Source organism: Artemia sp. Qi Xiang Cuo, chromosome 5 (assembly GCF_049724085.1).
Source record: "Artemia sp. Qi Xiang Cuo chromosome 5, ASM4972408v1, whole genome shotgun sequence".
NCBI classification, from domain to species: Eukaryota; Metazoa; Arthropoda; class Branchiopoda; order Anostraca; family Artemiidae; genus Artemia; species Artemia sp. Qi Xiang Cuo.
Window position 1 is genome coordinate 35252560 of NC_142798.1, and position 25190 is coordinate 35277749.

General features: G+C 37.7%; 1 protein-coding gene across 6 annotated transcripts in view; it reads left to right on the top strand.

Annotated features, from left to right (window-relative positions):
- The window catches only part of LOC148952083 (NCK-interacting protein with SH3 domain), a 142606-nt gene extending 117416 nt beyond the window's left edge, over positions 1-25190 (top strand). For 5 of the 6 annotated variants that reach the window (XM_089088835.1, XM_089088834.1, XM_089088833.1 and 2 more), the window contains exons 5-8: positions 7186-7492; positions 10655-10894; positions 21938-22101; positions 23701-25190. In XM_089088835.1, coding sequence (XP_088944961.1) covers positions 7186-7492; positions 10655-10894; positions 21938-22101; positions 23701-23895 — 906 coding nt within the window. In that variant the 3' untranslated portion in view covers positions 23896-25190. The remainder of the gene's footprint in view (positions 1-7185; positions 7493-10654; positions 10895-21937; positions 22102-23700) is intronic. The other variant, XM_089088837.1, reaches the window with a different exon arrangement.

Here is a 25190-nt window from a genome sequence, read left to right on the forward strand (position 1 = left end):
ACCAAAAGCTACCTTATCCGGGAAAATCAAATATTCGTTTTTTGCCAAAGATTAACCACAACCCAAGCGATATCTCCTGTATTTATTCTACACTTATGCATGCTAACGTGCGCGCTAATCGAGCTGGAAAAAACTCTAGTCATTATCTTTGACCAACCGCTTTACTGGAAGGCGAAGTGTATCGTCGATTCAGAGCCTGCCACAAGTGCTTTAAGAAATGCTATTGTTGTCTTGGGTGGATTTCACACACGCATGAGTTTCCTAGGAGCCATTGGCTTCCTTATGGCTGACTCGGGACTTTTGGAAATCCTAAGTCAAGTATATGCGTCTAACACTGGGCGTAGTATGTTACAAGGCAAAGCTGACTCTCGTGCAGTGAGAGGCCATGGTCTGTTGGAGGTAGCCCTTTATGCGAACCTTTGATCATCAGAACTGGGTAACAGAGCGTTTGATCGTAAAGACATGCTACCAGAACAAAAGAGGCGGACGAGTCTCTCCTTGAAGGAGATGACATCGACGAAGTGCAGGTGTCGTAAGCAGCAGAGCTTATCTATGAAATAGTTCAAAGTGCAAAAGAACGATTATCCGAATCCAGAAATGTCCGTCTTTGGTTTCAGTATATGGACCTACTTGGAATCCTGAGAAAGAACCTGAGAGGTGAACGAAGTGGCAACCTTGAACTTTATCTACAGTGGGTGTTGGAATTACTTCCTTACCTTGCTGCTTCTGGCCACAATCTTTACACGAAGTCTACTTGGCTGTTCGTGCCGTCGATGTTTCAGTTGAGGAAAGACAACCCAGGGCAGTACAGAACGTTACAGGAGTACCTGTTCATCCGAAGAACTGACAACTACTGGGCAGCACTTTCTCCTGATTTTGTGATCGAACAGGCGTTAATGAGAAGTATGAAAACGAGTGGCGGTCTGACGAAAGATAGAGGCATGACTGCATTACAGCAGACAATTTGGACATCTGCTATGCCTACTTTGGTTCTAGTTAACGAACGCATGCAGAAACTGACTGGCCTCGCGGAGTTGACTATTGAAAATCACGCAGAAGTGGTATCTTCGAGGAGAGCTAGAGACATGGCGGACATCGAGAAGATAGTTCGATACATTGAGCCCCTAGAACCCCTCAGGCAGGAATCACAGCTGTTGAACGTGGTTACTGGTGTCCGCGCTTCATCATCTGTAAACGTAGACGATGCCAAATCTATGGGAGAAACGATTCTGAAGTACATGGAAGTGAAAGACATTGGCAAATAATTTTTCAGGAAAAAGGAGACATCTGTAACTATGGCTGAGAAGTAATCTGTGATGGTAAATAGGGAGATGGTAATGGTCGACCCAGCTCTAATCTTTCAACGTCTAGCTGCAGTGGCTAGCAACAGTGGTTCTGACTTGAATGAGGTTCTGTCATTCGAGCTCTGTACTTTTCCACCATCGCTCTTTAGTTCGTTCGAGGTGGTAAGAACAGCCGATAAAGCCTCTCAAGCCTCTAACAAATGCACTGATGAATATTGAGGAACTTAAGGATCCAATGACATTGCCATCCACCCAGAGAGTTTTGGACGGTGGCTGGCTAGTCCATAAAATCCCGTGGACTACCGTATCCACATATTCTGAGGTGGCAGGATCTTACGTAGATTATGTCACAAGACATTTCGGCCAGGCAGCGGTAGTTTTAGACTCTTACACTGATACACCGACGACGAAAAATTGCACACAGCTGAAGAGAACCAAAGGTTTGTCGTGTGCAACGATTGAATTCTCTCCTAACATGAAGATCGTCAAAAGTAAGGAGGAATTTCTGAGAAATCCCAAAAATAAACAACGCTTCATCGACCTACTTACTGAGCGGCTGGCGAACTCAGGATGCAAAGTTCTACATTCTCAGGATGATGCCGATGTCTTAGTTGTACAAACTGCAGTCAGTTGCGCTGAAACTTCATCGACCACTTTGATTGGGAATGATACCGACCTATTAGTCCTTCTGCTGTACCATGCCAAGCATGATGCATGTGATATCTTTATGCAGACAGACATACATGGAAATAATGGATGAGTGTAGGACATAAAAAGGATCAAGAACAAACTAGGAACCGAAGCAGCAGAAAATCTACTCGTTTGCCAAGCAATGTCTGGCTGTGATTCAACAATTAGACTTCACGGCGTAGGGAGACCAGCAGTAGTTTCCTTGTCACTTAAAGATGGGATTTTCACGGATGCTTGCAAGATCTTCATGACACCAGGATCCAGCCACCAGAAGATTACCGAAGTTGAAGAGAAAGCTTTGCTCCGCGTATTCAAAGGGAAAAGCAATGAGAACACCCTGAAGGATGTCTGGGTGCGAGCATTTACAATGCGGGTTGCAAGTGCAAATGCTTTTTTTCAGGCAGAGCGGCTTCCACCGACTTTGGGTGCCGCAAAGTATTCCCTTTGCAGGTGCTATTTTCAAATAATGAAGTGGCAAGACACATCAAATTCGCTAAAGCCCGACGAGTGGGGTTGGTGCCTCACTTAGTTATGGAATATGTCTCTTCCCATTATGACAGATGCTTCTCCAGCACCGGAGAGCCTACTGAAGATGCTGTGGTCCCAGAGCACCAGTGAGTGCAAGTCACTCAGATTCAGCTGCCGTTGGAACGGTTTGCCCTGTAGTTCTATGCCTGCGGGGAATATAAAGGGGCGTTATGCACTTAAACCGCAGCAAGACAGGATGAGGACGATAACGAAGACGAGCAGGAAGAAGAATTAGCTTTAGGTTGTGCTTTGAAACAAAATGTTCTTGTGATTAATTTACCTCAGTTCTAAACGTTTTCCTTTTATAACCGATTGATCTGAAGTTTTGATTTCGATAAAAGAAGTGGTTTTTTAAGATATTATACTTAGCAACCCCTCATATTACAGGCCCCGTAAAGGTGAAAATGAGGTAAATATTAAAAAAAAAACTACTTTTTGACCTCATTTTTGGCAATACGGTCCTTTATTTGATATAAAATGATCCTTTAGCCGCAGGAATCCGGCAAATAATGATCTGCGTACTTTACCCCCCCCCCCCGTTTCGTGAAGGTGAAAATTGATACTGGGGTACGGAAAACGTGATTTCTGAAGTCGGATTCGGATTCTTCATGCTTGATTTGATAGAAAACGACCACTTAAACCCAAAAATACATCCAAATAGAAATTCTGATTTCCCCCCTTATTTTCCCCCTTTAAGGGGAATTTTTGGTAGTTGTGCAAGGGGGATTTGGGGTTTTTTTTTTATGTGATTAAGCTGATTTTTCTGAACATTTTGGTGTAAAACAAAATTCTGTTGCAATTTCCCCGAAGTCAAACCGTATTTTTCTGGGTTTTGAGCGCAACTTGTGTTAATTTCTGCTCATTTTGAGTTTGACTCGGTTATTTATTGTAATTTCTGTTCGTTTTAGGTTTCATTTGTTTATCGATGCTGATTTGTGGTAGTTTCACGCTTGGTAGATTATTTGATTTTATTTTTGCTCATTTTTTGTTTAATGGAGTTCTTTACTTTTCCTTGAAAAACCTATTTTGGGGAAAAAGTATTTTTAATTAATTTCTGTTCGTTTTATATTGACATGTTCTTTTCAGGGAAAAAGAAAATAATACTTTAAATCTTTTTCTTTTTTTAAGACTTGATTAATTCTGCCTGCTATTTGTATGCTGGAGAAAATTTTTCAGCTATTTTCAACAGCACACAACGTTTGAAAAACCCGGTTACAAGTAGCAGCGTTTAATTTAGCTTCATACCTCCTCTAGTTGACCTGAGATGGAAAACTTGAGACCATTCGCAAAAAAATCTATTTACTTTCTTGGATAGATGGGATACACTGACGCTATTTCCATTTGGTTGAGTTATAAGAGCAGAAATAGCTCCATAAGTTTGAATATAATACTCTTATTCCTTCTTGCGATATTTCTGAAATACCTCACTGGGAATTAACATTAACACAGTAGATTTCGATTTAATCTTAAGCCAACATTTAGTTTTTAAACATAATGGGCAAATGGGAGGATGGACGTGGGAGGGAGATTAGTTGTCCTCCAATCACTTTCGACTATTAAAAAGGGCATCAGCCCTTTCTATTTTCAATCGAATTTGGCCTTTTCGAAGTTCCCACGACAACTCCTTCGATACGAAGTGCCCTAGTCTAAACAACAACAACAACAAAAAAATAAAACGCTATACCCACATCGATCTTTACTATAAAAATGTCCAGCCTTCCAATCACTTTCTACTACTAAAAAGGACACTAGGCCTTTAGATTTTCAATTGAATGAGCCCTTTTTGAGTTTCTACGACAACGCTTTCTATAAACACCTTATATGCCCCAAGGGCATGAGTTAAAACCTTTACCCTAAGGGCTGTTAGGGTGGTTGTCATAGTCAAAGACATAATTTCCAGAATTTTCTACTACTTGAAACAAAATGGCTATCTCAAAATTTTGATTAGATGTGTTTAGGGAAATGGTGGGCGTGAGAGGGGCGTTGGTCGGTCTTCAATCTCTTTCAACTATTAAAATGGCACTAGCCCTTTCAATTTCCAATCAAATGAGCCCTTTTGAAGTTTCTACGACAACACTTTCAATAAAAAACCTTATATACCCCCAGGGCATAACCCACAACGTATGTCCTGAGGGCTGGGGGGATGACACCCCCCCCCCCCCAGCCCTCAGGGCATATGTTGTGGCTTATGCCATTCTCATGTCATTCTCAAAGACCTAATTCCAGAACTTTCTACTACGTTGAACAAAATGGCTATCTGGAAATTTTGATTGGATGTGTTTGGAGGAATGGTGGGCGTAAGTGGGGGAAAGGGGTAGTTACCCTCCAATCACTTTCGACTATTAAAACGGGCACTAGCCCTCTCAATTTCCAATTGAATGAGCCCCTTTTGAAGCTTCTACGACAACGCTATCTACAAAAACCTTATCTGCCCCCAGGGCATAACTTAAAACCTTTGCCATGGGGGCTGGGGGAGGTTTGCCATCCTCAAAGACATAATTTCCAAAACTTTCAACTACGTTGAATAAAATGGCTATCTAAAAATTTTGAGTGGATGTGTTTGGGGAAAAGGTGGGCGTGAGAGGGGGGTTAGTTGCCCTCAAATCACTTTCGACTATTCAAAGGGCACTAGCCGTTTGATTTCCAATCGAATAAGCCCTTTTTGAAGTTTCTACGACACGGATTTCAATAAAAACCTTATATGGCCCCAGGGCATAACTTATAACCCTTGCCCTGAAGACTGTGGGGGGAGTGTCCTGCTCTAAGGTATAATTTCCTGAACTTTAAACTGCGTGGAACAAAAGAGCTATCTCAAAATTTTGATTGGATGTGTTTTGGGGAAATGGTGGACGTGGAAGGGGTGTTAGTTGCTTTCCAATCACTATCGACTATTAAAAAGGGCACTACCCCTTTAAATACCAAATCAATTGAGCCCTTTTTGAAGTTTCTACGACAACACGCTCTATATAAATCTTGTATGCCCCCAGGGCATAACTTAACACCCTTGCCCTGAGGGCCCTGGGGGGTTGTCATCCTCAAAAACCTAAGTTCCAGAACTTGAAACTACGTTGAATAAAATGGCTATCTAAAAATTTTGATTGGATGTGTTTGGGGAAAAGGTGGGCGTGAGAGGGGGTTAGTTGCCCTCCAATCACTTTTGACTATTAAAAAGGGCACTAGCTCTTCGAATTTCCAATCGAATGAGCCTTTTTTGAAGTTTCTACGACAACTCCTTCTATAAAAACCTTATATGCCCCCTTACAATCCTTTCTATAAAAACCTTATATGCATAACTTACAATCCTTTCCCTGAGGGCTGTGTGGGAATGTCCTCCTCAAAATATAATTTCTATTTGGAAATCAACTACGCTGAACAAAATAGCTATCTCAAAATTTTGATTGGATGTGTTTAGGGAAATGGTGGGCGTGGAAGGGGTGTTAGTTGCTTTGCAATCACTTTCGACTCCAGTTTCCAATTGAATGAGCTTTTTTCGAAGTTTCTACGACAACTTCTTCGATACGAAGTGCCCTGGTCTAAAAGAAAAATAAAATAATACATTTTGCCAACATCGTTCTTATATGCCCCCAGGGCATAACTTAAAACCCTTGCCCTGAGGGTTGTTGGGGTGTGTCCTCCGCAAAAACATACTTTCTATTTGCAAATCAGCTACGCTGAACAAAATGGTTATCTCAAAATTCTGATTGGATGTGTATGGGGAAATGCTAGGCGTGGAAGGGGTGTTAGTTACCTTCCAATCACTTTCGACTATTAAAAAGGACACTAGCCACTCCAATTTGCAATCGAATGAGCATTTTTCGAAGTTTCTACGACAACTCCTTCGATACGAAGTGCCCTGGTATGGAACAGAAAATAATAATAATACATTGTGCCAACATCGTTCTTTACTTAGGCAGCGCGATTGCGCTGCCTATGACTTGCAAGCGAATGGAGTGCTGAGGTTTTCAAAGTGTACGAGTTTGCATATTTTAAAAGCCCACTGGAATCACAATGGGGTGACTGAGATTCAAGAACACTTATGGCCAACAAGAGACCATGTACAAACCCGCAATAATACTGTTCTTAAGAAGCTTGATCCTGACGACACTAAAACCATCAACATAAAGACGCAAAATCGACTAGTTGAAGCTAGAAAAGTGTTGCTATTGTTGATGTAAAGGAAATCGTCTCAACTGACATAAATAAAACTAAGGGCTTGTCTCAGCTTTATTTAAAGTTGCTCGAAAATTTGTTTTGACTCGGGTAGGCTTGGAAATAACAGTGGATGTAGGCAGGGTCGGGCAGATCTCAAGGAAGGCAAAAACTTAGACATTCCGTTGCATCGATATGTGACTACTGTAAGTAGTGATTTGGGTAGGGCGTACACAGACTATGCTATTTTTTAACCACATTTACTTCACTTTACTTGTGTCGTACAATTGAAACGCTAAGAATAGTAATATGTTTCCCATGGTTTAGCAATAGACTCATATCCTCAAAAGTTATTCATATATTGATTTTAGCATAGACACGACATATTACACCTGTCTGTAACACTTGTATTTCTAGGGAAAGAGTGGTTTTGTTTGGTTTCGATCCTTTGTAAAGTTAGGACCTGTAGATTGTATTTTATTTGATTTTCAAATAAAGGATTTTTTTATTACAGGTAAAATCAGACCCTTACATTGTTCGGCAAATCCTATCTCAAAGGAAATTTGAGGATTTAAATTGCCTGGTTGCTCTATATCAGACTAAAGCAACATCAGAGGTGCATCGTTTAGTCAGAAGATTACTTGATAGACTTTTTCAAATAGAAGAAAGGATATGTGATATCTTAGTACTCTCTGCGCTGCCAATCGAGCTGCTTACGGAAGTACAAGCTATCAGTGAGGATTTTTCCAGTATTATTGAGTCAGCCAGCCTGCTTGTGTGTCTGTTCAAAAGTCAAGATTTTCTTGCTTTTAAAATAAGGGGTATGTCTTGCTTTAAAAAGTCCACTAACCTACAAATGGCTTTTGAGTATTGTTCTTCAAACGTGTATCTGTTGCTAGTCAACAAGACCTCTCAGAGACCGCTAGTTTATTAAACTAAACATTATTCACATTGATTTTTAGCTCTTTTCGGCTGTTTTTCTCATCAATGTGTTTGTCTTATCGTTTCTTTTTCTGCTTCTGCAGTAGGAGTTTTTATCCTTATCGTAATTACTGTATTGATCTTCAGGTCCATATTCATTTTCATTCTGTAGCAATTTATGAAAGATATGTCAAAGTTTGTAAAATGATTGATACTCATCTTAGTTTGTCACAGTGGTTTTTAATTAAAGTATAGTTATGGGAGAGTTCAATCAGCCACTTTGCCCCATAATAATTCTTACTATCTATTATTTGTCCAATAATCGAATCTGCTACAACCCTATTAGGAGAATCGCCGCTGATTACAGCCGTAATCAGCGGCTTTGATGTACCTTTATACCAAAGGGCTTGACTAAGAATAGAAAAATGAAATAGTGACCTATCTTGCTTGAGGCTGGGTTGAAATTCAAATGTGTTTAATATGTCTATGAACTGAAAACGCGGCTAAAATATTCAAACTAGAAACGTTAAATGCTGGTTAAATAATGTTAGGACCATGGAAATTCTAACCGGTTAATACTAGCTGATAAAATAAACTGTAGTGCTCTGCGTTAAATTTGAATGTGATGAGGGGAAATGGTAAAAATTTTCCCGAGTCTTGTGGTGGCACAGTGAGTTTGACCTCAGATTGGTATTACTGGACCCCAGAGATCGAACCCGGCTGTAGGAACCTAAATCAGGGTTGACGCAAGGACATTAGCAGTCAAGAAGCGTCTTTAATCCGGTACAAGCAGAAAAATGTATCTCGATTCTGATTCTTAGCCTGATTCCGCGTCCATCCAGAGTATAGGCAACTTATAAGATTTGAAACTCACGCTGTTGCTAATAAAAAAAAATAACCAATATCATCTACCGTTTGGTGTCCCTTGCCATTTTTCCATGCTTTTTAAGTGTGTTTTTTTCTCAAATAAAGATATCAGACGTACTAGTTACAGTATTTGCCCATATTTTTCTTTATTATTACGCTGAAAAAGCGAAGAAACGCTTAGTGCTAAATGGCGTCGGAGGGATTTTTTCGTCAACACAGCGCCAGTTGCTACTTACACTGTGCTTCAATTTCTGAATTCCAATCTGATTCCTGAATCCGATACGATTCCAGCAGTATTTATCTTTTTGTTTACGGTATCAATAACAATTACGCGACTTTGGGTCCTCACATTACCTAATAAAGCCTGATATTAGGCATATTTCTGATTCTAAAGTTAGCTACTGGCCATTTTTTTGCTTCTGAGTTTTGGGAATAGAAATTAATAACTTGAAATATACTCGAAAGTGTATCGCGTGTCAGGAAGCCAAAGTTCCTGTTTAATACAGGTATAGTTAAGAAAACCAAAAGAAATAAGGAGGATTTTTCTTCTTAAGGCCTTAATTTTTGGTATTTAATTACTTTTTCCTAAAACAAAACTCAAAATGAACCTTTTCATTTATTTCTAAAAAGGCAAAAATAAAGAAAAAGGATGGTTCCGAAGCTTCATCATAGCATAACTCCTTTTATATACAAAAGATATAATTGTCTTAATAAATACTTATTCTGTTCTATAACAGGTTTATCAACAAAGGATAATTTATATTTGGCATATTGATAAAAAAAAGTCTCTAACTTACTATAGAATAAAAAAATAGCTCATCAATTTCAAATAATCAATGTGCTGAACACCAAATATCAAAGTTACTGCTGAAGGTCCGTAAGTAATACTAAAAATAAAAAAAGGACAAAAAACAAGTATTTTCAAGTGAAGCAGATCAATTCCTTATCATCCAATTAACCTGTTTCCAACTAATTAGGTAGTACTTCTGCCCACGAAATAATGCAAAGAAATTTAATTATTCTTTCTCAAAGAACCCAACCTTTCTCAATGGATAATTTACATTTGGCATGTTGATAAAAAAGAAAGAAAGTCTGAACCTATTATAGAATAAATAAAAATAGCTCATCAGTTTCAAATAATCAATGTGCTGAACACCAAGTATTAATCTTCTTTCTCAAAGACTCCAACCTTTCTCAATGATAATTTACATTTGGCATGTTGATAAAAAAAAAAAGAAAGTCTGAACCTATTATAGAATAAATAAAAATAGCTCATCAGTTTCAAATAATCAATGTGCTGAACACCAAGTATTAATTATTCTTTCTCAAAGACTCCAAGCATTAGCTATATTTTAATACAAAAAAGCGTAACGTTTTCTTGCATTAAGTGGGATTGTACAGTGGCATTGTTTCTAAGTGGGAAATGTTTAAGCTATTTTAACTCCCACCTTTGGAAAAACCTTAATTATCACGATTCCGGTTCGTCGTCCCGCTACTAGCTTACTTGTCTGTAGTCATGTGCTCTGAAATCTTAGTATTTGATAGTCAGCTAGAAGGGAGTTCGCTCGGTTATTACACACTTTATGATAATTTTCCTGATTAAGGCTTCTCTTATTTGCATGGGAAGTTTTAAAGTAGGAATCAAACGTTAATCCACTATCATCCTTCATTTACATTGCTTACAATTTCAGCCATTGAATGGAGTTTTAAACTTTAATGCCTCGGATTAAATCTTATTCAGAATTTAGTAAAATATTTTTTTCAGTAACAAATTCGGTAGTCAATAAAATAAAGAATTGTGCATTGATTCTCTACATTAGTGTTCTACGTGACATCCATTTAATATTATATGCTATAAATATTATGCGTGATTTTCCTGGATAAGTAAGATCACACCGGCACTTAAGGCCAAAGAAACTTCCACTGGCCACCAGGGTATAGTAATTGAGTAGATTGTAAATTTCCAAACTGCTTCTTTCTTTATCCAAAGTTTCATTTTCCAGCTATTTTATGCAACAAACAGCAAATTTTGGTAATGGCCAAAATTTTCATATATCTTTATCCTCAGATATCAAATATGAAAATCTTCAGTTGACTATCAAGCCACTACGGCCTTCCTCTGGGACAAAAAAAGAACGTCCTGAGCTTTATGGACACCATTGACGACCATTTGAATAAATATTTATATTTTCTAGAATTCTTGGCTACCTCAAGCTGTATCTCAGGAATTTTGGATGTAATAGAGAATCTTTACAAAATATTAAACGAGCCTGAGCCTCCGTCTAATGCTGAACTAGTAATTGATCATTTGATATCTCTGATTATGCAGCTTCATTTGAAAGCCTGTGATAAAAACTTGGTTATTGGACCATTGAGCAACTTAGATTCTGCCAAAGGACTGACTCAAAAGTTGATTCTTAACTTTAATCAATCAGGTATTTTAATATTTTCTTTTTGTTTCTAGGGTTTTGTTGTACTTATATATATATATATATATATATATATATATATATATATATATATATATATATATATATATAAATATATATATATATATATATATATATATATATATATATATATATATATATATAAATATATATATATATATATATAAATATATATATATATATATATATATATATATATATATATATATATATATATAGATATATATATATATAAATATATATATATATATATATATATATATATATATATATATATATATATATATATATATATATATATATATATATATATATATATATATATATATATATATATATATATATATATATATATATATATATATATATATATATATAGTTATATATATATATAGCCCTGGCGTAGCGACTGGTATTGCCAATAAATCTTTCTGGATGGTTTTAATTCATGCTAACTCGTCAACATCTTCTGGGTAAAGCCACTTTCTTCCATTTTCCTTCACAATCTCCTCAACACATATACCTGAAGTTGCTCCAATGACTTCAATTTTGAATATCAGCTGCAATAGACGTACGTTGAATGCTTTCAGTGTGGAGGGAGGAGTTTGCTATATATTAATAGGCAAGTCCCTTATCTCAATAATGAACACTTGCCCCTCACTGGTGAGGGGATAGACCAATTGACCAAGTGAGGTGATCTTAATTGGCCTGTCATAGTTAGCTTTGCTTGAAGGACTACAGAAAAGTAAGAATTTTAACCTACAAGCAACTGATAATTTAAAAAATACTGCTTAGAAACTAAAATATATTTCCTTTCCTTTTCATATACGTTAACTTTCAAAGCACATTATGGAGCTCGGAACAAGCAGCAATCCATAGTCTACCCTACAAATTTTGAATAAAAAAGGGAATAACTTTCCAAATTCTTTGTTTCCTTTTAATTTCTGACTGAAAGTGAAAAACTTAATTCATTTGCATTAATTCACTGTGTTGTGTGTTAACTGTATTCAATGTAGCCCTTAAAATAGGCCATTCCCATTGAGAAACAAGAGATATATCTATTTCACAGAAAAACCAACAACATGATACTAAAATCGATCAGCTTTGAAAATCAAAACTTAGTGATATTTATGAATAGTAATGGGAAAACTTATCGGATTTTTCTAGGGAAAACGAAATGGATTCCTATGAAGGTCCTTGTCCCTCTACTCCGCTTATGATTTAGTCATAAGCTTATAAGAACAGTTCAAGCTGTTAATTAAAATAAGTTAATAATTTTGCTATTTTTTGGAAGGGTTCCACTGACTTAGCGCGATTAAGTAAAGCAAAAAAAAAAGAAAAAAGGCATGCTTGCTGTAGTGTGCCTGTCGATTCATCAAGTAAACAGCACAAGTAAATATCAAAATAGCAATATATATATATATATATATATATATATATATATATATATATATATATATATATATATATATATATATAAACGATCTAGATAGGTCAGAAGTCTGAGAAAACTCGTTAAGAGCCTTAGTTTTGGTTTTTGTAAATGACGTCGTATAGTAGGTTAGTATATCATATAAGCATTTTTTATAACATCATATATGGCATCATATGAGCATTTTCTTATATGATGTCATAAATTGTATAAATTAGATTGTTGAGTTGCCAATGCAATAGTTGTTTATATAATATAATGTCTGTTGAAAGGCACAAAAAACGAAAATTTGCAGTTCCAGTTACTATAAATTATGATTCTTTGGGACTAACATCTGAACTATCAAACATGATAAGATGTGAAATTCGGCAACCTGGATCATCAATTGCGACAACACTAATACGATCAGCTAAAGCAAAGGCCATTGCTAAATTGTCTGAAGTAATCAAAATCCAAAAACGTGTCAAAGATGAAAATGAAGAGCAAAGACACAGGTGGCCAGAAAATATGCGAAAACGACAATTAGAGCGCGTTAAAAATTAAAGAGGAAGAGCAAAGACACATGCGGTTAGAAGACATATGACACCGAGCAAGTGAGCGAGTCAAAAATGAAAATGAAGAGCCAAGGCACACACGGTTAGAAGAAAAAGGCGGCGTGTCAAAATTAAAATGAAGAGCAAAGACTCGCAGTTAGAAGACATTAGAAACCGAGCATGTGACCGAGTCAAAAATGAAAAATGAAGAGCAAATACACACGCGGTTAGAAGAACAGCGGTTGCTTGTCAAAAATGATAATGAAGATCAGACGCACGGTTAGAAGAATCAAAACGTGTCAAAATTGAAAATGAGAGCGATGATGATCGGGTTTGGGATTTTGACATGGATATGGTCATCAATGCCTACCATACCTTTGTTAGAAAAACAAGGTTCGGCAATAGGTATTTTATAATAACGAAAGATAAGCCAAACGAACCAAACAAATTGAAAATGATAGCGATGATTATTTGGTTTGGGATTTTGACATGGATAAGGTCATCAATGCCTACCATACCTTTGAAAATCAAAAATCTGGATTAGATAAATCGTTGGAGGAAAAAGAAGTGTTTGTCCCACCACCTGAGCAATTAAAAGAAATGAAGATTCGGCAATACGTCTTTCATAATGACAAAAGGCAAGTCAAGGCAAAAGAAGAAGTTTTTGTTCCATCACCAGGGGTGTTCCGAGGGGGAACGCCCCCCCCCCAACTTTCCCGTTGATTTTGAATTGAAGTTATCAAGTATTTTGCAGTAGGTTGCATTAAGACATGGATAATTGTAGAAAGAGACAAGCCAAGGCAGATAGTCCAAGTAATTGAGAGGCAAATGTTTAAATTTTACGAAATTTTGCAAAATCGGCCGAAATTCTGCAAAATTCTTGATTTCTGCAGAAAATTCGGCATAAATCAGGTAGCGATTCGGTAAAATTTACGAAGTTGACCCCCCCCCCCCCCCTCCCCAATTAAATGAGCCTCGGGACGCCCCTGTCCATCACATGATCCATTAAAAGAAACAAAGGTTTGGCGATATGTCTTTCATAATGACGAAAGATAAGCCAAGGGAAAAGAAGAAGTCTTTGTCCCACCACCTCAACAATTAAAAGAAACAAAGGTGGTTGTCAATGCCTTTTATATCTTTGAAAATCAAAAACCTGGACTAGATAAATCGTTGGAAGAAAAGAAGTTTTTGTCTCACCACCTGAACAATTAAATGAAACAAAGGTTCGATGATATGTCTTTCATGATGACAAAAGACAAGCCGAGGCAAAAGTTAAAGGTTCAACAAAAAAAAACGTAATTTCACAAAGGCATCACTTATAATTTAAGGTCCATTTGGACGTCATGACATCAAGAAAAGGCTCAATTTGTCTGTGTTTAGAACACAAGCGACAGTGAGAATCAATACATAGAAGCCTACCGCTTGTCGAGTGCCTGGGCCCATATATATATATATATATATAGATAGGCCGTTAACAGATGCACACTATTCCAAACTATCGTGTTTTAGAGTATTTAAATTATCTTTTAAGAAAACCATGCGTGTTTAATTCAACATTTCCCGTTTTTTTCATCTTAATCAAGTCAGACATTCTGAAATCGATATTAACGGTGAAAAGAATTATTTACAAGCTTTTGAACCGTGTGTTTTAAAAATTATTCTGTATAAATAAAAAAATATGATCTTAGATTTTGCTTTAGAAATATCCGCTGAGTCCACAAAAACGAACAAGAGACAAATTCATTTTAAAATATGGTTTTCCATTTCAGTCTTATAAGTTTGGTCAGACCTATACATTAAACAGTTTTTCCATTATTTCTTTTCTCTTTAAATGTATTTGAATGTGGCGTCATTAAGGCAACAGTCATTATAAAGTGGCATCATCATAAACAGTTTTTCTGTTTGTTTTTTTTTCTCAAAATTAAGCCTCTAGTGTAAAGTCAGCAGAAAGGTTCACGTTCTACCCACGTCCCACCAAAATATTCTTACGCACCACTGGTGGGGCCTTCGCCCACCGTTAGGAATCATGGGTATAAACAGTAGAAAAAGAATAAAAATGAATCATATGTCCTATAAATCATGGTTTGAGGGATTTACGCATTAAAATGTTTGCTCTAAAAATCGCTAACCTTATTGATTATGTTATTGTAAATCGAAGACTGGCAGGAGTGATACAAGATACTAGGGTATACAGGAGAGCTGTTATTGAGTTTACAAGTAAAGATATCATCTAGTAATGTCTAGGGTCAATTTGAACCTGGAATTTAGGAACTTCCGGAAACTTATGACGTTAGTAGACTCCAGGGTGAGAATTTGAGAGAAACTTTCCAATAGCAACGGATGCTAAACTAGAGAGTATAAAATTCGACAATTTAGAATATGGATTGAATAATTTCAGGAAAATAGTTTGTGAAGTTGCTGATGGTCTCTTAGAGTAGAAAGTAAGGAACGCAGCTAGGAATATTAGTGAAAAGGCTTTATGTTAATTATTTGAGCGAAAGATTATATGAAAATAAGAGGAATTTAAAATTGTTGAGAAAGTATTAAAATGTAAATTAAGAAGGTGTAGTATTTCTCAATTTAAGATTTATTTAGACCCAGGTACCTACAAAATAATAAAGCATAAGCACAAGCAATAATAAAGCATAAACACGAGCAAGGGCAGCAAACACAAGCAAGGTAAGCAAGCATCAACACAAGCGCAGGCTAAAGCACAAGATCATATCGCTTCATCCTCCTTCTTCCATAATTCTAAAGACTCATCATACTAATTCCCCCGAACTATGAATCACTCATTGCAGACGGCGCTAGGCTTGCGTCTTCTTTGTATTATTTGACTAACTGATAAGACGACATAATAAACTGTTGTGGTTAATCCGTTCTTGGTTCTATGATGCACTTCAACTATATACACTATATACACGCAGGGGGTCTTACAATTTGGCCGGACCTTGTAGTGGTGTTACCTGCCCCAGCACTACCAGCATCAGCATTTCCTTTGCAGTGGTGATCGGTTATGTTATCTGGTCCGGCGCGAGGTTCAGAATCAATGCTGGTCCCAGTGGCATTCCACATGCTGGTGTCCCACATTGTCTCCGGCGTATCATCGCTACTCTGGGGAGGCTGATCCAGGAGAGAAGACTCACGTATGTGTTTTCTGTTTCTTCTCAATTCTTTGCCTTCTCTTTGCAAAAGGCGGTAGGATCTTGGGCTATCAGCCATCGCTATCACACGGGCAGTTTCTCAGACCACGTTGGTTGCTTTTGATACAGGACGGTGTCGCCAGGTTTTTCTGAATTCAAGGTTTTGGCATGTTGATCATAGCTCGTTTTTTGACGTGCTTGTGCTTCTGTGTGGTGTCGTCTGAATTCTTCAGTTGGAACTACCTTCTTTTGCTGGTGATCTGGAGCACATGGGACAGTGGACCGCAACTGGCGGCTCATTAACAGCAGAGATGGTGAGGCGAACCCATCTACTGGCGTATTCTTATATTCGAGTAGAGCAAGGTAAGGGTCATCGTTTTTTTCAGCAGACTTCGCGAGAATCTGTTTACATGTCTGGACGGTTTTTTCGGCAAGTCCATTGGATTGTGGAAAGTTTGGGCTGGATGTGACATGTTTGATGCCCCAGTCAGATGTGAATTTTTGAAACTCAGAGGAGGTGTACTGGCTTCCATTGTCTGTCATCAATGAATAGGGGATACTATGCCTTGCAAAGTGTGATTTGAGCTTTGCGATGACTTCACCTGAGGTCATATCTTTGAGTCTGTCCACCTCAAAAAACCTACTATGATAATCCACCAAAACCTGGTAAGTTGCCCCCTTCCAGCTGAATAGATCTGATGTGACATACTGCCATGGGAATTGCGGCATCTTAGTCGGGATAAGGATTTCTTTCTGATTGTTCTGACTGAACTTCTGACATGCATAACATGTTTGGATTATTCTTTCAATGCCTGCATTTAGACCTGGTCAATAGACAAGCATTCTTGCTCGCTGCTTGGTTTTTTCAATCCCTAGGTGAGACGCATGCAGTTGTTTTAGTGTGTCGGACCTAAGTTTCTCAGGGATTACTATTCTCTCGCCCTTGAATATAATGCCATTTTGAAAGGTAGGCTCCTTCTGGACCGTCCAGTATGGCAAAAGATCTGTACTGCAGAGCTTGCGGCTGTTTGGCCATCCCTTGCTTGTGATGCAGGACAGTTTAGCCAGCTGAGGGTCTTCCTGCGTTTCCCGTGAGATTTCCGCGAGTTTTGTGTCGCTGACAGGAAGAAATCTAACAACTTGATGAACATAGATTTCCAGCTCCCTATGCAGGCTCTCATCAGTGTCAGCAAGATTTAATCTTGATAACGTATCTGCTATGGGTATCTCTTTTCCAGGTCAGTAAATAAGGGTCAGATCATATGGTTGAATTTGTAGCGTCATTTTCTGAATTCTTGGCGGCGCTTTCGTAAGAGGCTTTCACAGTATAGCCTCCAGCGGACGGTTATCCGTAGTGACGCTTATTTTACTGCCATATAGATAATGGTGAAAATATCTACAACCAAAATCAACGGCATACAGCTCCTTCTCGAGTTGTGAGTACTTCTGTTCAGTTGTGTTAAACTTGGATGCATAAGCGATGGCATTTCCTTTCCGACGAGATTTATTCTCCAAGGCCATGTGAAGAAGCGTCAACAGTGAGATCTAGCGTTTTGCAAGTTGGGTTGAAGAAACTCAGGTGTGATACCATTGACTTCTTAACTGTATTTAAGGCTTCGTTACGATTGTCTTCCCAGATTATTTCCTTCTGCTTTAGAAGGTCTCGCAAGTCCTTGTTTTGCAAGGAAAGATTAGGGATGTATTTAGCCAAGAAGTTCAACATTCCTAGCAAAGTGGCCACTTCCTCCTTGTTGTTTGGTCTCGGCATGTCATTGATTTCACACAATTTTTGTGGATCGGGTTGCATTCCGCTTGAGCTCACAATATGTCCGAAGTAGGACACACTTCGTACACAGACGGTGCACTTCTCTCGATTGAATTTTATCCCGTTGGCTCTCGCTCTTTTCAGTACGACAGAGAGTCGCCTATCATGCTCTTCTATAGTTGAGCTGTAAACCAGTAGGTCATCGACAATGACTGCAAACCCATCTAACCCTTCAAAGGCTTCTTCAATTTTTCTTTGGAACTCGTCTTGTACTGAAACTATCCCAAAAGGCATGCGTTTGAAGCGGTATCTACCATGAATAGTATTGAAGGTTGTCATAAAAGACGATTCGTTATCCAAGACAAAGCGACCAGTAGCCAGATCTAGCGTCCAGCTTGCTGAAGTATTTTGTTCCATGTAATTTCGTGGTTATATCTTCGAGAGTAGGTATGGGATAGAATGGGCGCTTGATGGATCTGTTCAGGTCCACTGGATCAATGCAGATTCTTAAGCTCCCATCCTTTTTTTCAGCGGCGACCATGGCATTTACCCATTCTGTGGGTGTGGTTACCTTCTCTATTATACCTTGTTCCTCCATTCTGTCTAGCTCTTGTTTCAGCTTATCTTTGAGAGATGCAGGCACTTTTCTTGGTGGATACACCTTTGGCATGCTGTCCTCCTTCAAATAAAAATGGCATTTTCCTTCTAATCTTCCATTACCTTTGAATAGGTCCTTGTATTTTCCAACAGTGTTGCTGACATTATCCGTGGTTGGTTCATTTTTTATGTTCATCACCAACTTCACTAGGTTCATATCAATGCTAGATCTGAAGCCAAGGATTGGTAACGAGTCGGCTTCGACTACATAAAAAGGTAACTTTTCTGGCGCTGACGAAAGGTAGGTACATTTGACTTTGCAAGTTCCTCTCACTGGAATTCTGGAACCGCAGTAGCTAGTCAGTTTCTGAGTTGATGGCATGATGTCTGGTTTGGGTTTAAGTTAGTCAAAGTACTTAGCAGGGAGAATGTTAGCTTGTGCGCCAGTATTTAGTTTAAAAAAACTGGAATCTGATTGTTGATACTAAGCATGACAAAAGCTTCATCCCTACCGTCAGTCGTCTCAATTGCGTGCAGGAAGATTTCATCTTCTGTCTCCTCGCATCCTAAATTCCTGATGTTATCATCTGCGACAGCATCAACGGCTTTTGAGCTTTTGCAAACACGTGCAAAATGGTTAGGCTTTTTGCACTTGGCACAAGTATTCCCTTTGGCTGGGCACAAATGGTTTGGCGTGAACTCCCCACCACAGAAATAGCAGACTCGGGATTTCCGAGGGCCTAAATATCTATGGTCTTGTTTGTTTCTTTTCCTGTATGTTATCATCTGCGACAGCATCAACGGCTTTTGAGCTTTTGCAAACACGTGCAAAATTGTTAGGCTTTTCGCACTTGGCACAAGTCTTCCCTTTGGCTGGGCACAAATGGTTTGGCGTGAGCTCCCCACCACAGAAATAGCAGACTCGGGATTTCCGAGGGCCTAAATATCTATGGTCTTGTTTGTTTCTTTCCATAGAATGGCGTATACTCCTATGCAGTAGGTCTACTTCCTTCTTTATGGTAGCCTCTTTTCCTTCAAACGTTTTCAATTGCGCCTGGGTCGTTTCGTACAGTCTGCATTTCTGTTCTGCTGTTTGCAATGTAAGAGAGTCTCCCTCTATCAGTAGCCGTTCTCTTATTGGGGTATCTCGTATTCCACAAACTATACGGTCTCGTACCATTTCATCGGGTTTATCATACCCACATGGTCTAACTAGCTTTTTCAGTTCTGTAATGAAGTTTTCAATAGTCTCTAGGTTCGTTTGATCTCTCTTGTGGAACAAAAATCTTGCAAAAAGGCTATTTGTTTTTGGTGCCGCATATTCACGAAACTTCGTCAGATAGACCTCAATCTTGTCAGAGTCATCATTGCATACTGTGAATGTGTCAAAGATTTCTCGTCCCTTGTCTCCTGTCCATATCAAGAGGTAGGCACACATGACCTTCTCTTATTTCCCTGACAGTGGGCCGCTGAACATGAGCTTGGCATGCTTTTCAAACCTTTTCCATTCATCACTAAGACATGCGGCATCCCAGTTTATTGTTGGCTACTCTACATCCATGGCTGCTTTTGAGGAGTGCTTCTGTGGTTGATCTGATCCCACTTCTGACACCATGTAGTATTTCTCAATTTAAGATTTATTTAGACCCAGGCACCTACAAAATAATAAAGCATAAACACAAGCAAGGGCAGCAAACACAAGCAAGGTAAGCAAGCATCAACACAAGCGCAGGCACAAGCACAAGATCATATAGCTTCAGAAGGTATGGAGTGTAGGCCATGGATAAAATACTGGAGATCTGGAAGATGCAGCTAGACGGCATAATAATAAAATATTGTACTGGCATGTTAATAAATTGAGAGGGAGTAGTTGATCTGGACTGGTCTCAGTTAAAGATAGGAATGGGACCAAAACGCAGAATATTTTGAAAATGCGCTAAACCGTGATAGAGTTACAAAGAAAAGACATAGAAAAGAATGAAAAGATTTGTAACAGTTTGAATGTTAAGGAAGATTTATTTTGTGAGGAAGAATTAGTGACAGTACTAAAGCGACAAAAAAAAACAAGTCCCCATGTACTGATAGTGCGGTAAACGAGTTGTTTGGTGGTTCTGAGTTTATGTGAGGTTCTAAGTTACAGAAGATTATGAAGATGATTTTTGAAAAAGGCGAATTACCTAGCAATTGTAGGAAAACTCTAATTAAACCCATCCACAAGAAAGGTGGTAAGAGTAAGAGTATGTAAGTTGCTGTGGCTAAGGTAGGAAGTGAGGTTAGTTGCTGATTTCGTATAAAATCAGGAGTTTAGCAGGGTTGCGTTCTATTCCCGTTTATATGGATGGTTTTGATGGACTTTGTCCTAAAGAGCACAGCAAAGGCTATGAGAGAACAAAGAATAAATTGGGGAAATAAAACTATCCTAGACTTATATTATGCTGATGATTTAAGCATCCTAGATGAAAATGGTATCAAAATGACTGAACTTTGAGAAGTTTTGCGAGTTCAGGGTGCAATAATAGGTTTGAAAATTAGTGCCAAGAAGACTAAGTCCCTGTGACTAGGAATAAGTGAAGGTGAAGAGGTGATACCTGGGTAACTGGAAAATTGAACAAATGGACAGCTTCACTCACCTAGGTAGTATTATTAGAAAAGATGATGGGTGCAGTGAAGATTTTAATAGCAAAGGCCCAGGGTTTTTTTTTTTTTTTTCACAGTTGAAAAAAGTTTGGAAGAATATAAAGATAAGTCTATGGACGAAGATTAGAATATTGAAAGTTATGGTGATGACATTGGTCAAGTATGGTTTACAAGCTTGGGCGATTCGAAAAAAGGAAGAGGATTTGCTAGATTTTTTCCAGAGAAATTGCATATGGATTGTTTTGGGTATTCGACTGACCGATCGTATCTTAAATAGTAAGCTGTAGAAAATGTGGTTTAATACCGCTTCCTACAGCTATAATGAGAGAAAGGATGAGATGGCTAGATCACATTCTGGGGATGACAAATTGCCAAATGCTGTCCTTGTCGGTCAACCGTCTAGGGCCAAACGAAAAGTGGGTCTTCCCTGAATGGGGTGGGAGGACGTCCGAGGGAAAGATTTAAGAGAAATGGGAAGCTCTTTAGAGGGTCTAAAGAAGCCGTCTTTGAATAGATTGGGATGCAGGAGGAGCGTGCGTAGCTGTATTGGCCTCAGGCGGCTTGGTGCTTCAGTGAGCTATCAGTAACAGTAGTAGTTGTATTTTTGTGTTGACTAGTATTAATTGAAAAGTCTTGAAGAATTGGGTAGGGTTATAATAAGAGAAGTTTGATTTTTAGGCTAATATACTTCGATTTTTCATGGTGAGGGGTCTTTAACGCAAATTTTTAGACCTACCCCGTTTACTGTTTACTGGTATGCTTGGAAGTAATAATTTCGATTTGAAAATCTAAATTACAACATGATCGTCAACGAAAAATGGCTGATGAAACGGTTTGTGGAAACTCAACTTGTATACATATTTACCTTCTATAGTGTTTAAGATAGGGTCTATCCTAATCTAATATGCCTTTCTTTTTAAGCACTTGATTCAGCGAATGAAGGAAATGAGGAGAAGGCCTTAAAGTCGATGCTTTTGGATATATTCAATGATGAAAAGGCTGCTTCCCTTTTCTATGAAACTGATCTTCAAGTTATGATAGACATTGTTTTAAGAAATGTAACGAATTCTGATCCTGGAAGTAAAGTAAGATTTATATATCCTTCTCTTCTTTCCCACTCTTTCCTAAAGTTATTCTAGCTAGTTAAAAGCTATTTCATCTTTTTTCCTCTCTATTTTGTTAGTTTTTTTCTCAAAAGTAAAAGATAAACCAAGAATGTTTGAAAAAATTTAACGTGACCTTCACGATATTCTTTTGATCACTCTCCGAATCGATATTTAATAGAATCCGCTGCAAAAATGTGTTTGCAAGGATGACTTCTTTCTGCCAGATGATTGCCATCTGATGTGTTTGTCATTAAAGAGGATTTCGGACTCGGCTTAGCTGACGCTAAGCTTAGTGGTGCTACTTACTATCTACAAGAATTTTTCGAGACACTAGGTGGTGGTCTCGTCAACAACGGCAAAATTTGTGAAAAGAAAAACGTGTGAAAAGTTCCAGTTGTAAGAAATTCATGCTGACTTGTAACTTACCTGTCTGTTGTACTAGATTATCCACATTGTTTTTAAGCCTAAAGAAAACAAAACTGCATCAATTGCTGGGAATTTCTTATAATAACTTGGATCTATTCAATTTGATAGGTATGAATAGCTTGTAAGACAAACGGCTGATTGCAACTTGCTAATAGCGATCCACTAGATCAAGAAGACTGCATGTTGGCCTGTTTGAATTATGTGCTGCTGAAGGATGCTAGTATTGTTAGAAATAGCACATCTCACAAAAGTCCAGTTTCATAATTCAAGCATTCAAGGTTATATTTCATCAACATCATCAAAACAGCGTGAGTTAAAGAGGTTACGGCACGGTATCTTCATGTCAGAATCTGACTGTTATCCAGCAAGTATTCACTTCTTAATGTGCCTAAATTCAGTCATTTTGAAAGAAAGGTAGCCTAAGCTCTTTAATCTCTGACTACAAAACAAGTTTTTGTGGATGTGGTTTAGTGACTGGCGGTATACGCTCTTTGAGCTATTTCAATTTGTTTTATTTTACACTAGTGCTTAGAATACCGCTTATTAAACTTTCTGTACTTAATAGCTTTTGGCAATGTTCTTACGCCCCTCTCACAAAGCACAACAACAAAAAAACTACTCATTTGCTAGATTTTGAACAAGCCCGAATCCTTTGTTCAAAAGATTGATTCTGAATTTTTAATAATTCGTTAAGGTATTCTTAATTTTCTTGAAGCTGAGCAGCAGCAAGTTGAATAACCCTTTTGAACAGGACTTACGTTGGAATTATTTAACCTTTTGCATGCGTCGTTTCAGTGCAAAAGTAACGAATAATATGAATCTCTGTTCTAACTCCACTACCAAGTCCTAAGCTTCTTACTTTTAAGGTACTTCCCATTCTGCAGCCACACAATTTCAGCAGGATAGATCAAGTTCTATGCTGCGTTCCCAAGTTAGCCATATCCCTATTTTTGTACCGTATATTGCAAAGTTTTAACGCATTAGTCATACATGCACCATTTTATTTACCGTAGGCGATGAAACAAGATGTAGAACAAAGGTTTTAGACTTCTATTACAATGTTTTCCTGAGTTTTTTCTGGTTTATTAGAGATAAAATGTGAATTAAATATTTGAGGTTTATTATTATTAGTGTAGTTCTTTTTTGTTCTAGGACCGAACTTTTAATCTGAAACTGATTGATCGATTGTTACACTCCACTTGCTGGAAAACTATGGGGCATAAATTCAGCGAACTAAAATCCCTTTTGAAAAATATCGAGCATGAAGAAGCAGTTCTAGGAGAGTTGCCAATCAGCACCATGGAAGATCATGAAATTGCCAAATCAATCACGCTTTTGCTTTCTTAGTTTTTAATAGTCCTTGGTTCTTTTTTTTATTTAAACGTTTATGTTGTTTTATTTTAAAAAAAAAATGTAAATTTTATTGACCAAGACGCGGGGCACATTTCATTAGAAACGTCGGACATTAACATAGTTTTCGATGCTTCTAAATTGATTGATTGTCATTACAATTCGTCTTGTGGATTTTCAGTCGTTTCTTTCTTTTGCAAAAATTGGACATTTTGTTGCATAAAATTCTGGAATACTGCACATCGTTGTGGTAACAGCTCGTCAGCTAAAAAAGGAACTTGATTGCATAATATAAAATTCGAGAGCTTTTCTCCAGCTTTCTTCAACATTTAGTTTGATAAGATCGTCCTGAACAAAAAAAAAGTCGAATTATAGGAGAAATATAGATTTTATTGTTTTCAGAGGGCGCTGGGAAGTCGTGTTGGGAGTTATGCAGTGTAGATCCAATATTATTTGCTCTACTACTTTATGATTATATTTTTTTTAATTTATCGTAAATGCTAAAACACTGATCGATGTTTATTAAGCGCATTGTTAAACAGTTTACTCCTGGGCAATTATTTCTGAGTTGAAACGCAAAAAGAGAGCAGATAACATTAACGCTGAGCATGAGCAACTGAAAAGGAAACCGTTTTTTAAGACCAAATAGATACGGATGACAAACTCCCCCCTAGTCGTTAAACAATCGGACTCCAAATTTTTATGGACTTCTTTTTTTTGTTCTGAGACATCATCGACTTTCAAGATTTATGGACTTCGGAACGAATAAAAAAATTGGTTGCAATTAGTTTATTATGATCTTTTTTTTATTTGAAAATATTCGGAGTTTTTCTCCTCGATTCTAGGCCGGATGTTCCAGATGGTCTCTGATTTGTCTCTGTACAATTCTGGATGTACATTTTAAAGTTGCGTATGACTTGCACAACGACAAGGAAATAACTGACATTCTTCGTGATCGCTTAACCCGAGTATAATAACGGTTATCGGACTCTTTGACCTTGATAAAACCGCATTAAAATTTAGATATGGAAAATGACGCTGTGTCATTACAACATGACACATTAGAACACGTGTCACCCGTAGAACATGACTATGGAAATAAATCTTGAACGCTTTGCTTCAACTGAGCACAATGATCTGTTCTTTCTAGTCTCTTTTCTTGCCCTACTATTTGCTTTTTGTTGCCCAAATCTATTATGTAATTAGTATAACTGTGTTTTATGTGGAATAGTCATTGTATTGAATGAAGTTTTATCGAGTGAATCCTATTGGATGAGTTAATAAAATATTAA